The sequence below is a fragment of the Hippopotamus amphibius genome, chromosome 3, assembly GCF_030028045.1.
Source record: "Hippopotamus amphibius kiboko isolate mHipAmp2 chromosome 3, mHipAmp2.hap2, whole genome shotgun sequence".
NCBI lineage: Eukaryota > Metazoa > Chordata > Mammalia > Artiodactyla > Hippopotamidae > Hippopotamus > Hippopotamus amphibius.
In genome coordinates this window covers 108078281-108090203 of record NC_080188.1, presented here as the reverse complement: position 1 = coordinate 108090203, position 11923 = coordinate 108078281, and the positions used below count along the sequence as shown (strand labels likewise).

The window sequence follows — 11923 nt, the reverse complement described above, 5'->3', positions numbered from 1 at the left end:
ATGGAACCAAGGAACAATATAACTTATTTTGTCCTCCTGGGCCTCACACAGAATCCAAAGGAGCAGAAAATACTTTCTGTTATGTTCTTGCTTTTCTACATTTTGACAGTGGTGGGCAACCTGCTCATTATCATGACAATAACTGTCAGTAAGACCCTGAACTCACCAATGTACTTTTTTCTTGCTAGCTTATCATTTATGGATGTCACTTATTCCTCTTCTATTTCCCCCAGATTGATTTCAGACTTCTTCTTTGGGGAAAATACCATGTCCTTTGAATCTTGCATGATTCAGCTGTTTATAGAGCACATTTTTGGTGGATCAGGGATCTTCCTTCTGTTAGTGATGGCCTATGACCGCTATGTGGCTATCTGTAAACCTTTGCATTACTTGGTTATCATGAGGCAAAGGGTGTGTGTTGTGCTGCTGGTGATGTCCTGGGTTGGAGGGTTTCTTCACTCAGTAATTCAACTTAGCACTATTTATGGGCTCCCATTCTGTGGCCCCAATGTCATCGATCACTTTATATGTGACATGTACCCCTTATTGAAACTGGTCTGTACGGATACCTATGTCATTGGCCTCATCGTGTTGGCCAGTGGAGGACTGATTTGCACTACTGTGTTTCTGCTGTTACTCCTCTCCTATGGAGCCATCTTGCACTCTCTGAGGAACCTGAGTCAGGAAGGGAGGCGGAAAGCCCTCCAGACCTGTGGTTCCCACATCACTGTGGTTGTCTGCTTCTTTGTTCCCTGTATTTTTATGTATGTGAGACCTGCCAAGACCTTCCCCATTGACAAATCATTGAGCGTGTTTTTTACAGTTATAACCCCCATGTTGAGCCCATTAATCTACAGTCTAAGAAATTCTGAGATGACCAATGCTATGAAGACGCTCTGGAGAAAAGAAATCAGATCCAGTATTAAATAAGTGCATTATCCATCATGAAGAAACTAACTTAGCCTTAGGACCAATGTCTTTGCAATGGAAAAGTCTTTATAAATGTGATGCAAACATATTTTTTCTAAAGAATTTATAATAACTAAATTAAAGAATGAACTCTTTGTTTCTAAACAATGGCAGTTTCACTGCTAGAATGTAAACTTGATAATGCCTAGTTTATCACTGCACCTAGAGAGGTGAAATACATTTACTGTAGGACATCAATAAATAACATGTAATGAGTTAGTCGATGAAATTTGTGTAGAGTACACTAATTTTTAATTAACCTCTACATTTACTTTCACTACTTTCTCATTCTTAGTTTTAAGTCAGAGTCTCATCCTTTATCTTCATTCTTATTATTGTACTAGTTAAAATGTTTAATGCTATATGGACCATCCTCTTTTTTTAATTTTATTTGCTTTACACATGACATTTTTAGTGTAGTATTTAATTTTTAAATCAAAATTGAAAATATGATGGATAATTATAAATATAAAATATAGAATCCATGCAAAATGAGAATAGAATAAACCTCATACACATCCCAAATCAGTGTCTCCTGGTTCTTCCAGGAGATGCAGATTTCCAGATGCAGGCCCTCTGTTCCTGAGAGTCAGCTAAAAATCTTTGTAAATACAGGTGTATTTAAATATATGTGTGTGTTTATGTCTCTGTGTGTAAATTTTGCATTGCACTTCTTACCTTTCTGAAGATCTTTACATACCAATCTATATAGACCTAATTCTTAATTTCCTCATACTGCTTTACTTCTTTATAAAGATACACTAAAATCGATATAACTGTAATAGGGAAGAACAAATATGACTCCGTATCAGATCTGTTTCTTTTACTTTAACCTTTGTATTCTATTAATTTTGCTACAAGTTAATCACTAAAGGGATGTTGTCTATAGCTTAAAATATACAACAGGAATGGCCCATCATGAGGAACCCTGTCTCCCATGCCTGAGGATTAAGACAAAATACTTTTGTTTAGCTCAAGGAAACATTCTGATCAGGTTCACTTGTGAATAACTGCAGGGAAGAGGAAATTAAAATATGCCCACTGGAGTCTGGCCAGAACCAGGAAATATTTGCAATCACTTATTGTCTTTTCTACTTTACCACCTCACCTATCCTTCTTCTTCTTTTTTTTTTTTTTCTCTAAGGAAACTAGCATCCAAACCTAGGCAAGATGGTTCTTTGGAACACTAGTCCACCATATCCTGGTTCGGCTGGCTTTCCAAATAAAGTTGCTATTCTTTGCCCTGACAACTTGTTTCTCAATTTATCAGCCTGACACATGGTGAGCAGTATGAACTTGGACTTGGTTAGAGAAACTCATTTTTATTATAATCTTAACCAGTCAATCACTCTAATAATCTTGTTTTTAGAGTTTTCTTTTGTTGATGTGGATTTTATGTGTTTTATATTTCATGTATATTTTTGATGAGTGGGCGATAAGGTTTAGTACACTCTAATAGTAAAGAGCATAGTATTCTTGAAGAAGATTCTTCTGAGAGCAAAATTTAGCTTTGCCACTTGTAACACAAATTTTGACAAAATATGTCTTCCTTGAGTTTTGTTAAATGGGGAATGATGGAGATATTTTCAAGATCAAATAAAATAATCTGTATAAGCTCTTAGACAACTTAGTGCTCATAAATGTTAGCTATTGTGAACATTTTATTGTTGGAGTCTTTTAAATTGTAATAGAACTACTCATCTGGCCTAGAGTGTTATGGTTATATATATATATATATATATATATATATATATATGCATATATACATATAGACATATATATGTTAGGTTTATAAATATATAAAATAAATATCTGAATTAATTAATTAATCTAGCTTTAGGAAGTCTTGGGCATAATTTCTCTCTGCCAGTGGAGAAGAAAATTGTGAAGCTGACTGGCCTTATAAGCATTCTTGTTGCTGGATCAGCCTCCTATCTCCTTGGCCATACTTCAAACTCTTTTTCTTTTCTCTGCTCCACATGGCCCTGTACTTCCAAAACTTGAGGTGACACAGCTGTGAGTCTGAGTTCCCACACTTGTCTGAGGAGTCAAAACATTATTTTGCTATGAACATGAGTTCAATATAGCATGCAAGCAGTACATGTAAGGACTCCCAATATAGGAAGGTATTTATTCAAAGCAGTATAGGATGTGTTTTTTATTCAATATCATATATCCTGCAACTAAAAGAAAACTTGGCCCAGAATAAATGCTTAATAAATATTTACTGAATGAACGACCATCATTTCTACTTAACCCTCTTAGGAGTAATTGCTTTTGTTAAAAAAGGAAAAAAAAAGGCACTTTTTAACTGAAATGCTTCTGAAATGGATGACATTCCATTAATGGTGACACATTGAAATGGAGAATTTTAGGTCTGTTTGGTATATGTGAAGATTCTCATCTGAAGATGCTGAAAGCATGTCTATTTAGTTTAAGATAAAATCATTTATTATGTGCAATTAAATGGCTTGAAGAATCTTTGGAGGGTTTGGTTCACAGATTCTAATCTGAGCTACAATTAACACCTTGCAGAAGCACACTTGGACAGGACGGTGATGCTCAAGGAGGTGCTGTCCTGTTGATGTCAATCATGCTGCCATTGACTAAACTGCAGAGGTGTCACCACTTTCCTGACCTCAGAACCAATCTGATTCTCAGAATGACTAACCTCAGATAACTATTACTTACTCAAATATTTTCGCAAATACTCCTGGTTTTCAAGGACCCAGATCACACGTCTCCACCCAATTTGCAGGGGCATAGGAGAAGGTAGCTCTTTTGGTTCTAAGTTGGAAAACTGGATTATGCAGATTGCACTTAAGAGATTTTGAGGTAATCTCACTCCTGATGTTAGGGTTAGAATCTCATAAAATGTGTTTCACTTATCTCCTAGATAGTTGGTCATTCCTAGAAAGTTTCAAAATGTCCATGTTTCTACCTTACACACAGGAAGAAAAGAAGAAATAAAGGACCATGAGGAATCTGGAGAGAGGAAATTTATGGATACCACAGAGAGTTATGCATATAATTCTTGATTTTTACTGAATACCTGCTGGGTAGTAACTGTGTTTAGTGCTGACATAGAAAAACAAATGGGTAGAACAGTCCTTCACCTTCTAGCTCTAGCATAGTGTAGTATAGGATTTGGTAACACATCTCAAGGAGGATTTCCACCTTAAGTCTGAGATATTCATGAGATGGATGCTTTCCTTAACTAAAAAAAAATCCTTATATTACTTTACTCACTTTAATTTTAAGGGAATGTAAAGTAAAATCCAAATTCCTTACCAAGATCTGTACTGCTCCTCAGGGTTCGTGTGTTGTCCATCTCTTCAACCTCAGTTTGTTCTATCCTATCTGTTTCATACTTCCCTTTGGGCAAAATGACTTTTTAGTGTCTTGAAATGGCCAAACTTTTTTCAATGTCAGAGCTTAAGACATGTAACAGGGCTTCTCACCATAGCCGCTTTTAATGTGCTGGAACTCAGTTAAAATGTTACCTTTTATAAAGACCTTTGCTGACTTCCTTCTTATCCCATAGTAGAGGTTCCCTCTTATTTGCTGTCATAGTACCCTTTCCTTTGCTTTATTAGCGTGGATTACAAACTATTAATACCACATTAAGTTGCTCCCTGTTTTCTGGTCTAACTGTATTATAAGACCTAGGCAGGCAGTACTTTTATCCTGATTATTTTTTTTTTTCTGTTTACAAACCACTGTTTTCTCCAGCTCACAGCATAGAACATGACACAAAGTAGGCATTCCATAAACTTTTTTAAATAAAATTTGTATAAGTAATTAGTTATTGCATTAAATTGTGGATAAAATTTTAACATTTATAACCCCATACTTATAGGAAGAAAAAATGAGTCCAGATAAAAATAAAGAAAAAAATTTTCTATGACTAAGTGATGAAGTATGTGATAAAGTCATTTCCCCTGGAATGAAATGACTGGGCTTGTATATTTTATTCTCTACTGGCAAAAGTTCCATAATGGTTCTGAAGCTTTGTTTTTATCCTGTTACATCTTCCTGGCCCTAATTATTTGATTGGTTGAACAGTCTCTTTATATATAGATGTTCTTTTAAAAGTTGGTGGAAAATCACAATAAGAATGTCTTGGGCAGACTCCAGTCCCATGACATGTCTGGCTAGAAGGTACAAAATGCCTCAAGATGACCATTGTCTCTTTCAGAAAGAGGATGGTCTCCTCTTCAGAGCTGTTATAACTTTTCCAGGAGGTGCAATAAATCTTTAAAAAATGCTCTATCAACATCTCAGTACAATTAGTTTTGCCATACTGTCACATTAGAATTATATGGACAGAAAAATGCTGGACCAGGTCTTGACAAGTCTGGCTGCAGGGCCACAGAATTCCTGAAGCCATTTATTTCTGCTGGTGGATGGGACTGTAGCCAAGTGGGTGGGATCCAGAGAGCTGCTAGTAGGTGAGGTTGGGTCCTGGGGCTACTGTCAGTAAACTGGTGGGCTGAGCCACATGTTCGGTCTCTGGCTGTGGGACGGGAATCCCAGATTTGGTGTTGGCTCCCTGGTGGGTGAGACTAGGGCCCAAGAGATCCCAGGGCTAGTGCAGTCTCACTGGTGAGTCAGCTGCATTCTAACATGGCAGGCTGGAAATGCCTTCTGGTCCCATGACTGGTATCCACCCACTGGTGTTCAGGGCCATGACTCAGTGACCCTTAGGGTTAGTGTCAGTTCACTGGTGGGTGGAAATGGGTCCTAGAATCTCTGTTTGCAGGTCCCAGGGATTCTGAGGCTGGTGTTGGCATGCAGGTGGATGGGACAGGGGCTGAATGGGTCCTTGGTCTGGTATTGCCCCAATCTTGGTGGGTGAGGTAGCGCTGGGACTGGTGCTGGCAAATTTGTGGGTGTTCCCAAGTCGGCTAGGGCTCAAGGGGTCCTCAGGTAGCCAGTCTGATGGTGGGTGGGTCTCTCTCCTTGCCCAGCTACCTTCTTGGCCTGGGGCTTCCCAAGATTGGTTCTACCTGGATAGAGGGCAGGTTTAGGTCCCACCACTAAAAAGCAAGATGCAGAATTCCAGTGTGGTACTTGCCAACACAGTATCCTTTTCATGGGAGAGCTACCCCAAAAGGCTGCTGTCCCATCTGTGTTTTCCAAGTGAGTCCTAATTTCTTCCTTTCTCTCTGGTAGTCTCTCCAAGATCAGCAAGTGGGTCTTTCAAATTTCTATCCGTGCCATGAATCATGGACTGTGTGTCATTTTGTGTGTGAGCTTTAAGACTGGAGTCTCTGCTTCCTACAATTATCTGGCTCTCCCAAAAGGATGTCTCACTGGCTTTCAAAGCCATATGTTTTGGATGCTCATCTTCCCAGTGCAGGCACCCTCGGCTGGGTACCTTAATGTGGGGCTCAGACCCATTTGCTCCTTTGGGAGAACCTCTGTAACTGGATAATCCCCTCATTTGTGTGTTGCCTACCTGAGGTATGAGACTAGACTGTACCCTGCATCCACCACTCCTACCTGTTTTGTGGTTTATTCTATATATTTTTAGTCATAGAGGATTTTTTCTGATAATCTTCAGACCATTCTTATCAGTAGGTGCTCTGTATATAATTGTAATTCTGGTGTGCCCATGGGAAGAGATGAACTTAGGGTCTTTCTACTCCACCATTTTGGCCACTTCACCCTATGTGTCTGTCTTTATGCCAATATCACATTCTTCTGATTACTATAGCTGTATAGTATACATTAGAATCAAGAAGTATGATTGTTTTATATTTAGAATCCCTTGAGATTTCATATAAATTTTAGGATGGATATTTTTTTCTCTCTGCAAAAAGCATTTTTGGGATTTTGATAGGGATTGGACTAAATCTGTAGATTGTTTTAGGTAGTAGTGAAGTTTTAATAATATTAAATATTCCAGCTCATGAATGTCTTTCCATTTACACATGTGTTCCCTGATATCTTTCAGCCATGTTTTGTAGTTTTCAGTGCACACGACTTTTGCCTCCTGCTTAAGTTTACTCAAATGTTTTATTTTTTATGATGCTGTTGTAAGTGAAACTGTTTTCTTAAGTTCCTCTTTATGTTATTTCATTAATAGTATATAAATTCACATCTTTTCATGATAAAGAAAAACAAACAAACAAACAAAAAATTTCTCAACATAGTTGAGTACAGAAGGAAAATATCTCAACATCATTAAGGTGGTACCTGACAGAACCACAGCTCATATTATACTCAATATTGAAAGGCTGAATGCTCTCCCATTAAAATCTGGAAGAAAACAAGTGTATACACCCTCACTACTCCCTTGTAACAGTACTGCAATAAAAAATCCTGTTAAAGTTTTAGAATTTTTCTACACATAGACCAAGGCATCTTTGAAGTGAGTTAATTTAATTATTTTTATTTAATTTGACTATCTGTAACTTTGTGCTTCCAGTGGTAACTATTCTCATCATTTAGATCTCAGCTTCAGCATCCCCTTTTAGGAAAGGGGGATTACATTATAGAATTCTACCTCTTATTTCTGTCAAAGTACCTTATTTGTCATATAAGCACTGCATAAGACTACAATTACTTGATTAAATTGTCTCCTTTATTGTCTGACTCTATTATGAGGATATAAGATCCATGTGAGAAGGAACTTGTACAAAATTATCTTCCTGTGTTATCAATTGCTATGTCTTCACCCATAACACAGTTCCTGGCATAAAATAGTTACTTTAAATTAAAAAAGAATACTAATGGCATAAAAATTTAAATATATCCAAATCAGCGATAACATTTACATATATATAATAAATGTTAAGGCAGGATAAATTGAGTATGAAATAAAAAGAATGATAAACTTTTTATGGCAAGTGAAAAATACTTGATAAATTAATCTTCATTGGAATAAAATGATTGGGCTGATATTTTGTTCTTATACGGAAATAATCTGAAAATGGCTATAAAGCTTTTTTTTCCTCCATGTTACATCTTTTTGATCCTAATTCTGTGATGTGGTTTGGTAGTATCTTTACATACACATGTTGTTTTTTAAATGTAGTGGAAAATCCCAGTGAATTTAATTAAGCAAGAATCAGTCTTGGACACATTCCAATTTTAAGAGAATGACAAATGAGGTTAGAAGAGATAAAACTTCCACAGATTTTTGGACCCTATTGGGAAAAATGTTGATATCTTTTTAAGAACATACAAAGTTTTTAGAAGGTTCTTTGTTAGGCTTAAGGCAATGCATTAGAAAAGAAAGGAAAGAGAGAAAGAGAGAAGATAGAAAGAGAGAAAGAGAGGAAGGAAGGAAGGAAGAAAGGAAGAAAGTAAAAGAAAGAAAGAAAGCAAGAAAGAAAGAAAGAAAAGGAAAGAAGCATCTCAAAGTCTCAATTCACCTTGTCTGGCCACACCAACATTATCGAATGAGAAGAACTAAATAATTGAATGATATTTTTCTATTTTGAAATAAGTGGGGAAAAAAAGTTACTTGAGACAAATTTCCATGGGAAATGGCTAGTTGCTATCTTCCTATGGAAACATAAATTTGCTGCTCTTTTTTATGAAATTACTCTAACGTGGTAAACTTTCATTTCTTTTGTGAACTCTGTGGAATTACCTTAAATAATCTAAAGTGCAAATGGAAAGTTTCTTCTGAATAATCATAAGAGTCCATGGAGGAATGAACATGCAGATGAATGAAAGAAAATATATGGTGGAGCAGTCTTTTGACCTGTTGTTATACCGAATAAAAAGAAGCATTCCAGGTCTTCCTGAGTGAGTTAAAAAGTCTTCCTTAATATTGTGAACAAGCCTTCACAAGGTGAGACTAAGTAGTGGAATCCAGGCTTCACAGTTGTGACTATAATGTGTAAGAAATTAAATCAAATTTAGATTCCAATTCTAGTTTTGTCACCTAAAAATCTGTGCCTTGGGAAAATTTATAAGATGCCTTGAGCCTCAGTTATTTCAAATAAAAAGTGGGAATTACCATTTTTGCTACTGTAAATATTAAATGTGATATATTAACTTGTGAGTGCATGATTGGAATCTACTGTGGGAGTTTTGAGAGGGTGAGTCATATGATCAGAACACAATTTGAAGAGAATCACTTGGGCTGCTTCAGGAGAATGAATTGTTGGCAATCCGAATAAAAGAGAACATACTTTGCTGGAGGCTATTTCACTGGGCCAGGAAGGAAATGGGGTAGAGAATGATCAAATTTGTGATATATTTTGAAACTAGAGACAACAGGATTCGGGTCTTTGTTGTGGCATGCAGGATCTTCATTAAGGCGTGTGGCATCTTTCATTGCGGCTCTCAGGCTCTTTGTTGCAGCACACAGGTTTCTCTCTAACTGTGGCATGCAGGTTTTCTCTTCTCTAGTTGTGGCACATAAACTCCAGAGCACGTGGGTTCTGTAGTTGTGGCACATGCGTTCCAGAGCTTATGGGCTCTGTAGTTTGCAGCATGCAGGCTCTCTAGTTGAGGTGCGCGAGCTCTGTAGTTGTGGCACATGGACGTAGTTTCCCCACAGCATGTGGGATCTTAGTTCCCTGACCAGGGTACAAACCCGCACCCACTGCTTTGAAAGGAAGATTCTTTACCACTGGGTCACCAGGGAAGACCAAAGGGAACACCATTTTTATTGAGGAACATTTTTAAATTTCCTTTTAAATATACCAAACTGATATCCAACTAGAGATGTCCAAAATTGGAGATGTTGCATGAAAAAGTTTTAAAATAAGGGTAGATATAAGGGCTGGAGATAGAAAAATAGACTGCTTCAGTGTTTATTGGTCAGGAAAAAGAGGAAAATCCAAATAAAGACTCTAAGAAAGAAGCTTCAGTGACTCCTGAGACAATCCAAGACAGTGACCTTCTATTTACAGTTCGATCTACTCTCACTGAAAATAAAAATTAGATTAAATGGGACTCAAGTAGTATACCTTTGTGACTTTATAAATGTTGCATTTTCCATGAAGTTCCATTCCCATCTTTTCTTGTCCCTCTCCTTTTCCTTGAAAACTCAGCTAAAGCATTGCTTCCTCCAGGAAGCCCTCTCTTATTCCAGTTTGATTGGTACAATCTTATGCTGTGACTCTTAGCATTGTATGAATATTCTTGTGATGTCCCTTAATGCACTGGCCTGGAATTGTGTGATCCCTTGTTAAGTGCCATATAACTGAGGATAGGGAACTACGCCTTATTCAACCTGGTAATCACGATGTCTGTGACACATTGGACATAGATGTTCCATGCACATTATTTTAATTGAATGGATAAATGCAAAGAGTAATTTACAATGCAACTAAAAGATCTCCCCCTTGTATTGCAGATAAACTGCTTCTAATATGTACTGCTTCCAATATGTAAAGTCAGCTCCTGTCCAGACTAGATGGAACCAAAGAGCAATGTAACTTACTTCATCCTCTTGGGCCTCACACAGAATCCAAAAGAGCAGAATGTCCTTTTTGTTATGTTCTTGCTCTTCTATATTTTGACATTGGTGGGCAACCTGCTCATTGTTGTGACTATAACTGTCAGTAAGACCCTGAACTCACCGATGTACTTTTTCTGGCTAGCTTATCATTTCTAGATCTAATTTATTCCTCTTCTATTTCCCCCAGATTGATTTCAGACTTGTTCTTTGGGGAAAATACCATATCCTTCCTATTGTGCCTGACCCAGCTCTTTACGGAACACCTTTTTGGTGGATCAGAGGCCTTCCTTCTTTTGGTGATGGCCTATGACCGCTATGTGGCCATCTGTAAGCCCTTGCATTATTTGGTTATCATGCGGCAAAGGGTTTGTGTTGTGCTGCTAGTGGTGTCCTGTGTTGGAGGTTTTGTGCACTCAGTAATTCAACTTAGCACTATTTATGGGCTCCCATTCTGTGGCCCCAATGTCATTGATCACTTTATGTGTGACATGTACCCCTTATTAAAACTGGTCTGTACTGACACCTATGTCATTGGCATCTTAGTGGTCATCAATGGAGGACTGAGCTCTGCTATTGTTTTCCTGCTCTTACTCATATCTTATGGAGTCATCTTGCACTCTCTGAGGAACCTGAGTCAGGAAGGGAGGTGGAAAGCCCTCCAGATCTGTGGTTCCCACATCACTGTGGCTGTCTGCTTCTTTGTTCCCTGTACTTGCATGTATGCAAGACCTGCTAAGACCTTCCCTTTTGACAAATCATTGAGTGTGTTTTATACAGTCATAACCCCAATGCTGAACCCATTAATCTACAGTTTAAGAAATTCTGAGATGACTAATGCTATGAAGACTCTCTGGAGAAAAAAATGCAGATCAAATAGTAAATAAATACATTGTCCATCATGAAGATAGTAATTTATCATTAGGGCCAACCTTGAAATGTAAAAGTCTTCATAAATCTGATGTAAACTTTTCTCTAAAGACTTAATGTTGATTATAAGCAAAAATTAATGTATGTTTATGCTTTTAATAACAATTCCTTGCCAGAATATAAACTGTGTAAGTCTAGTTTGTCACTTCACCTAGAAAGGTAAAATGTATTTATGGTAGAGAGTCAATAAAAAATACATATTTTTTTAGTCAATAAAATTTTTATAGTGTTACAGTAATTTTTACTTAATTTCTGCATTTTATTTTATAACTTTCTTATTCTTAGTTTTATTTTCAGATAAATTCTCTGTTATCTTCATTCTTCTTGTTATACTAGTCAAAATATTTAATGTAATATAGACTGTCGAATGTATTCCATTTCATTTGCTTTACATATGAAATTTTTAGTGTAATATATATTTAAATAAAATGTTAAGTATTTTGTCAAATCATAAATATTAAAAATAGAATTTATGCAAAATGGAATATTGTAGAATAAACCTCCTTCTTATTCCAAACAAGTGTCTCTCAGTCCTTCCCGATGCAGTCACTCTACTCTGTTCCTAAGGCTCTTTAAGTAATAATCTTTGCAAATACACAC

General features: G+C 36.9%; 1 protein-coding gene and 1 pseudogene across 1 annotated transcript; both read left to right on the top strand.

Moving 5' to 3' along the window:
• On the top strand, positions 1-930 carry LOC130849597 (olfactory receptor 4A47-like). The gene has a single exon (XM_057728591.1). The coding sequence runs from the start codon at positions 1-3 to the stop codon at positions 928-930; it is 930 nt and encodes a 309-aa protein (XP_057584574.1).
• Positions 931-10351: 9421 nt separating this feature from the next.
• Positions 10352-11280, top strand: LOC130849850 (olfactory receptor 4A47-like; annotated as a pseudogene).
• The last annotated feature ends 643 nt before the right edge of the window (positions 11281-11923 follow it).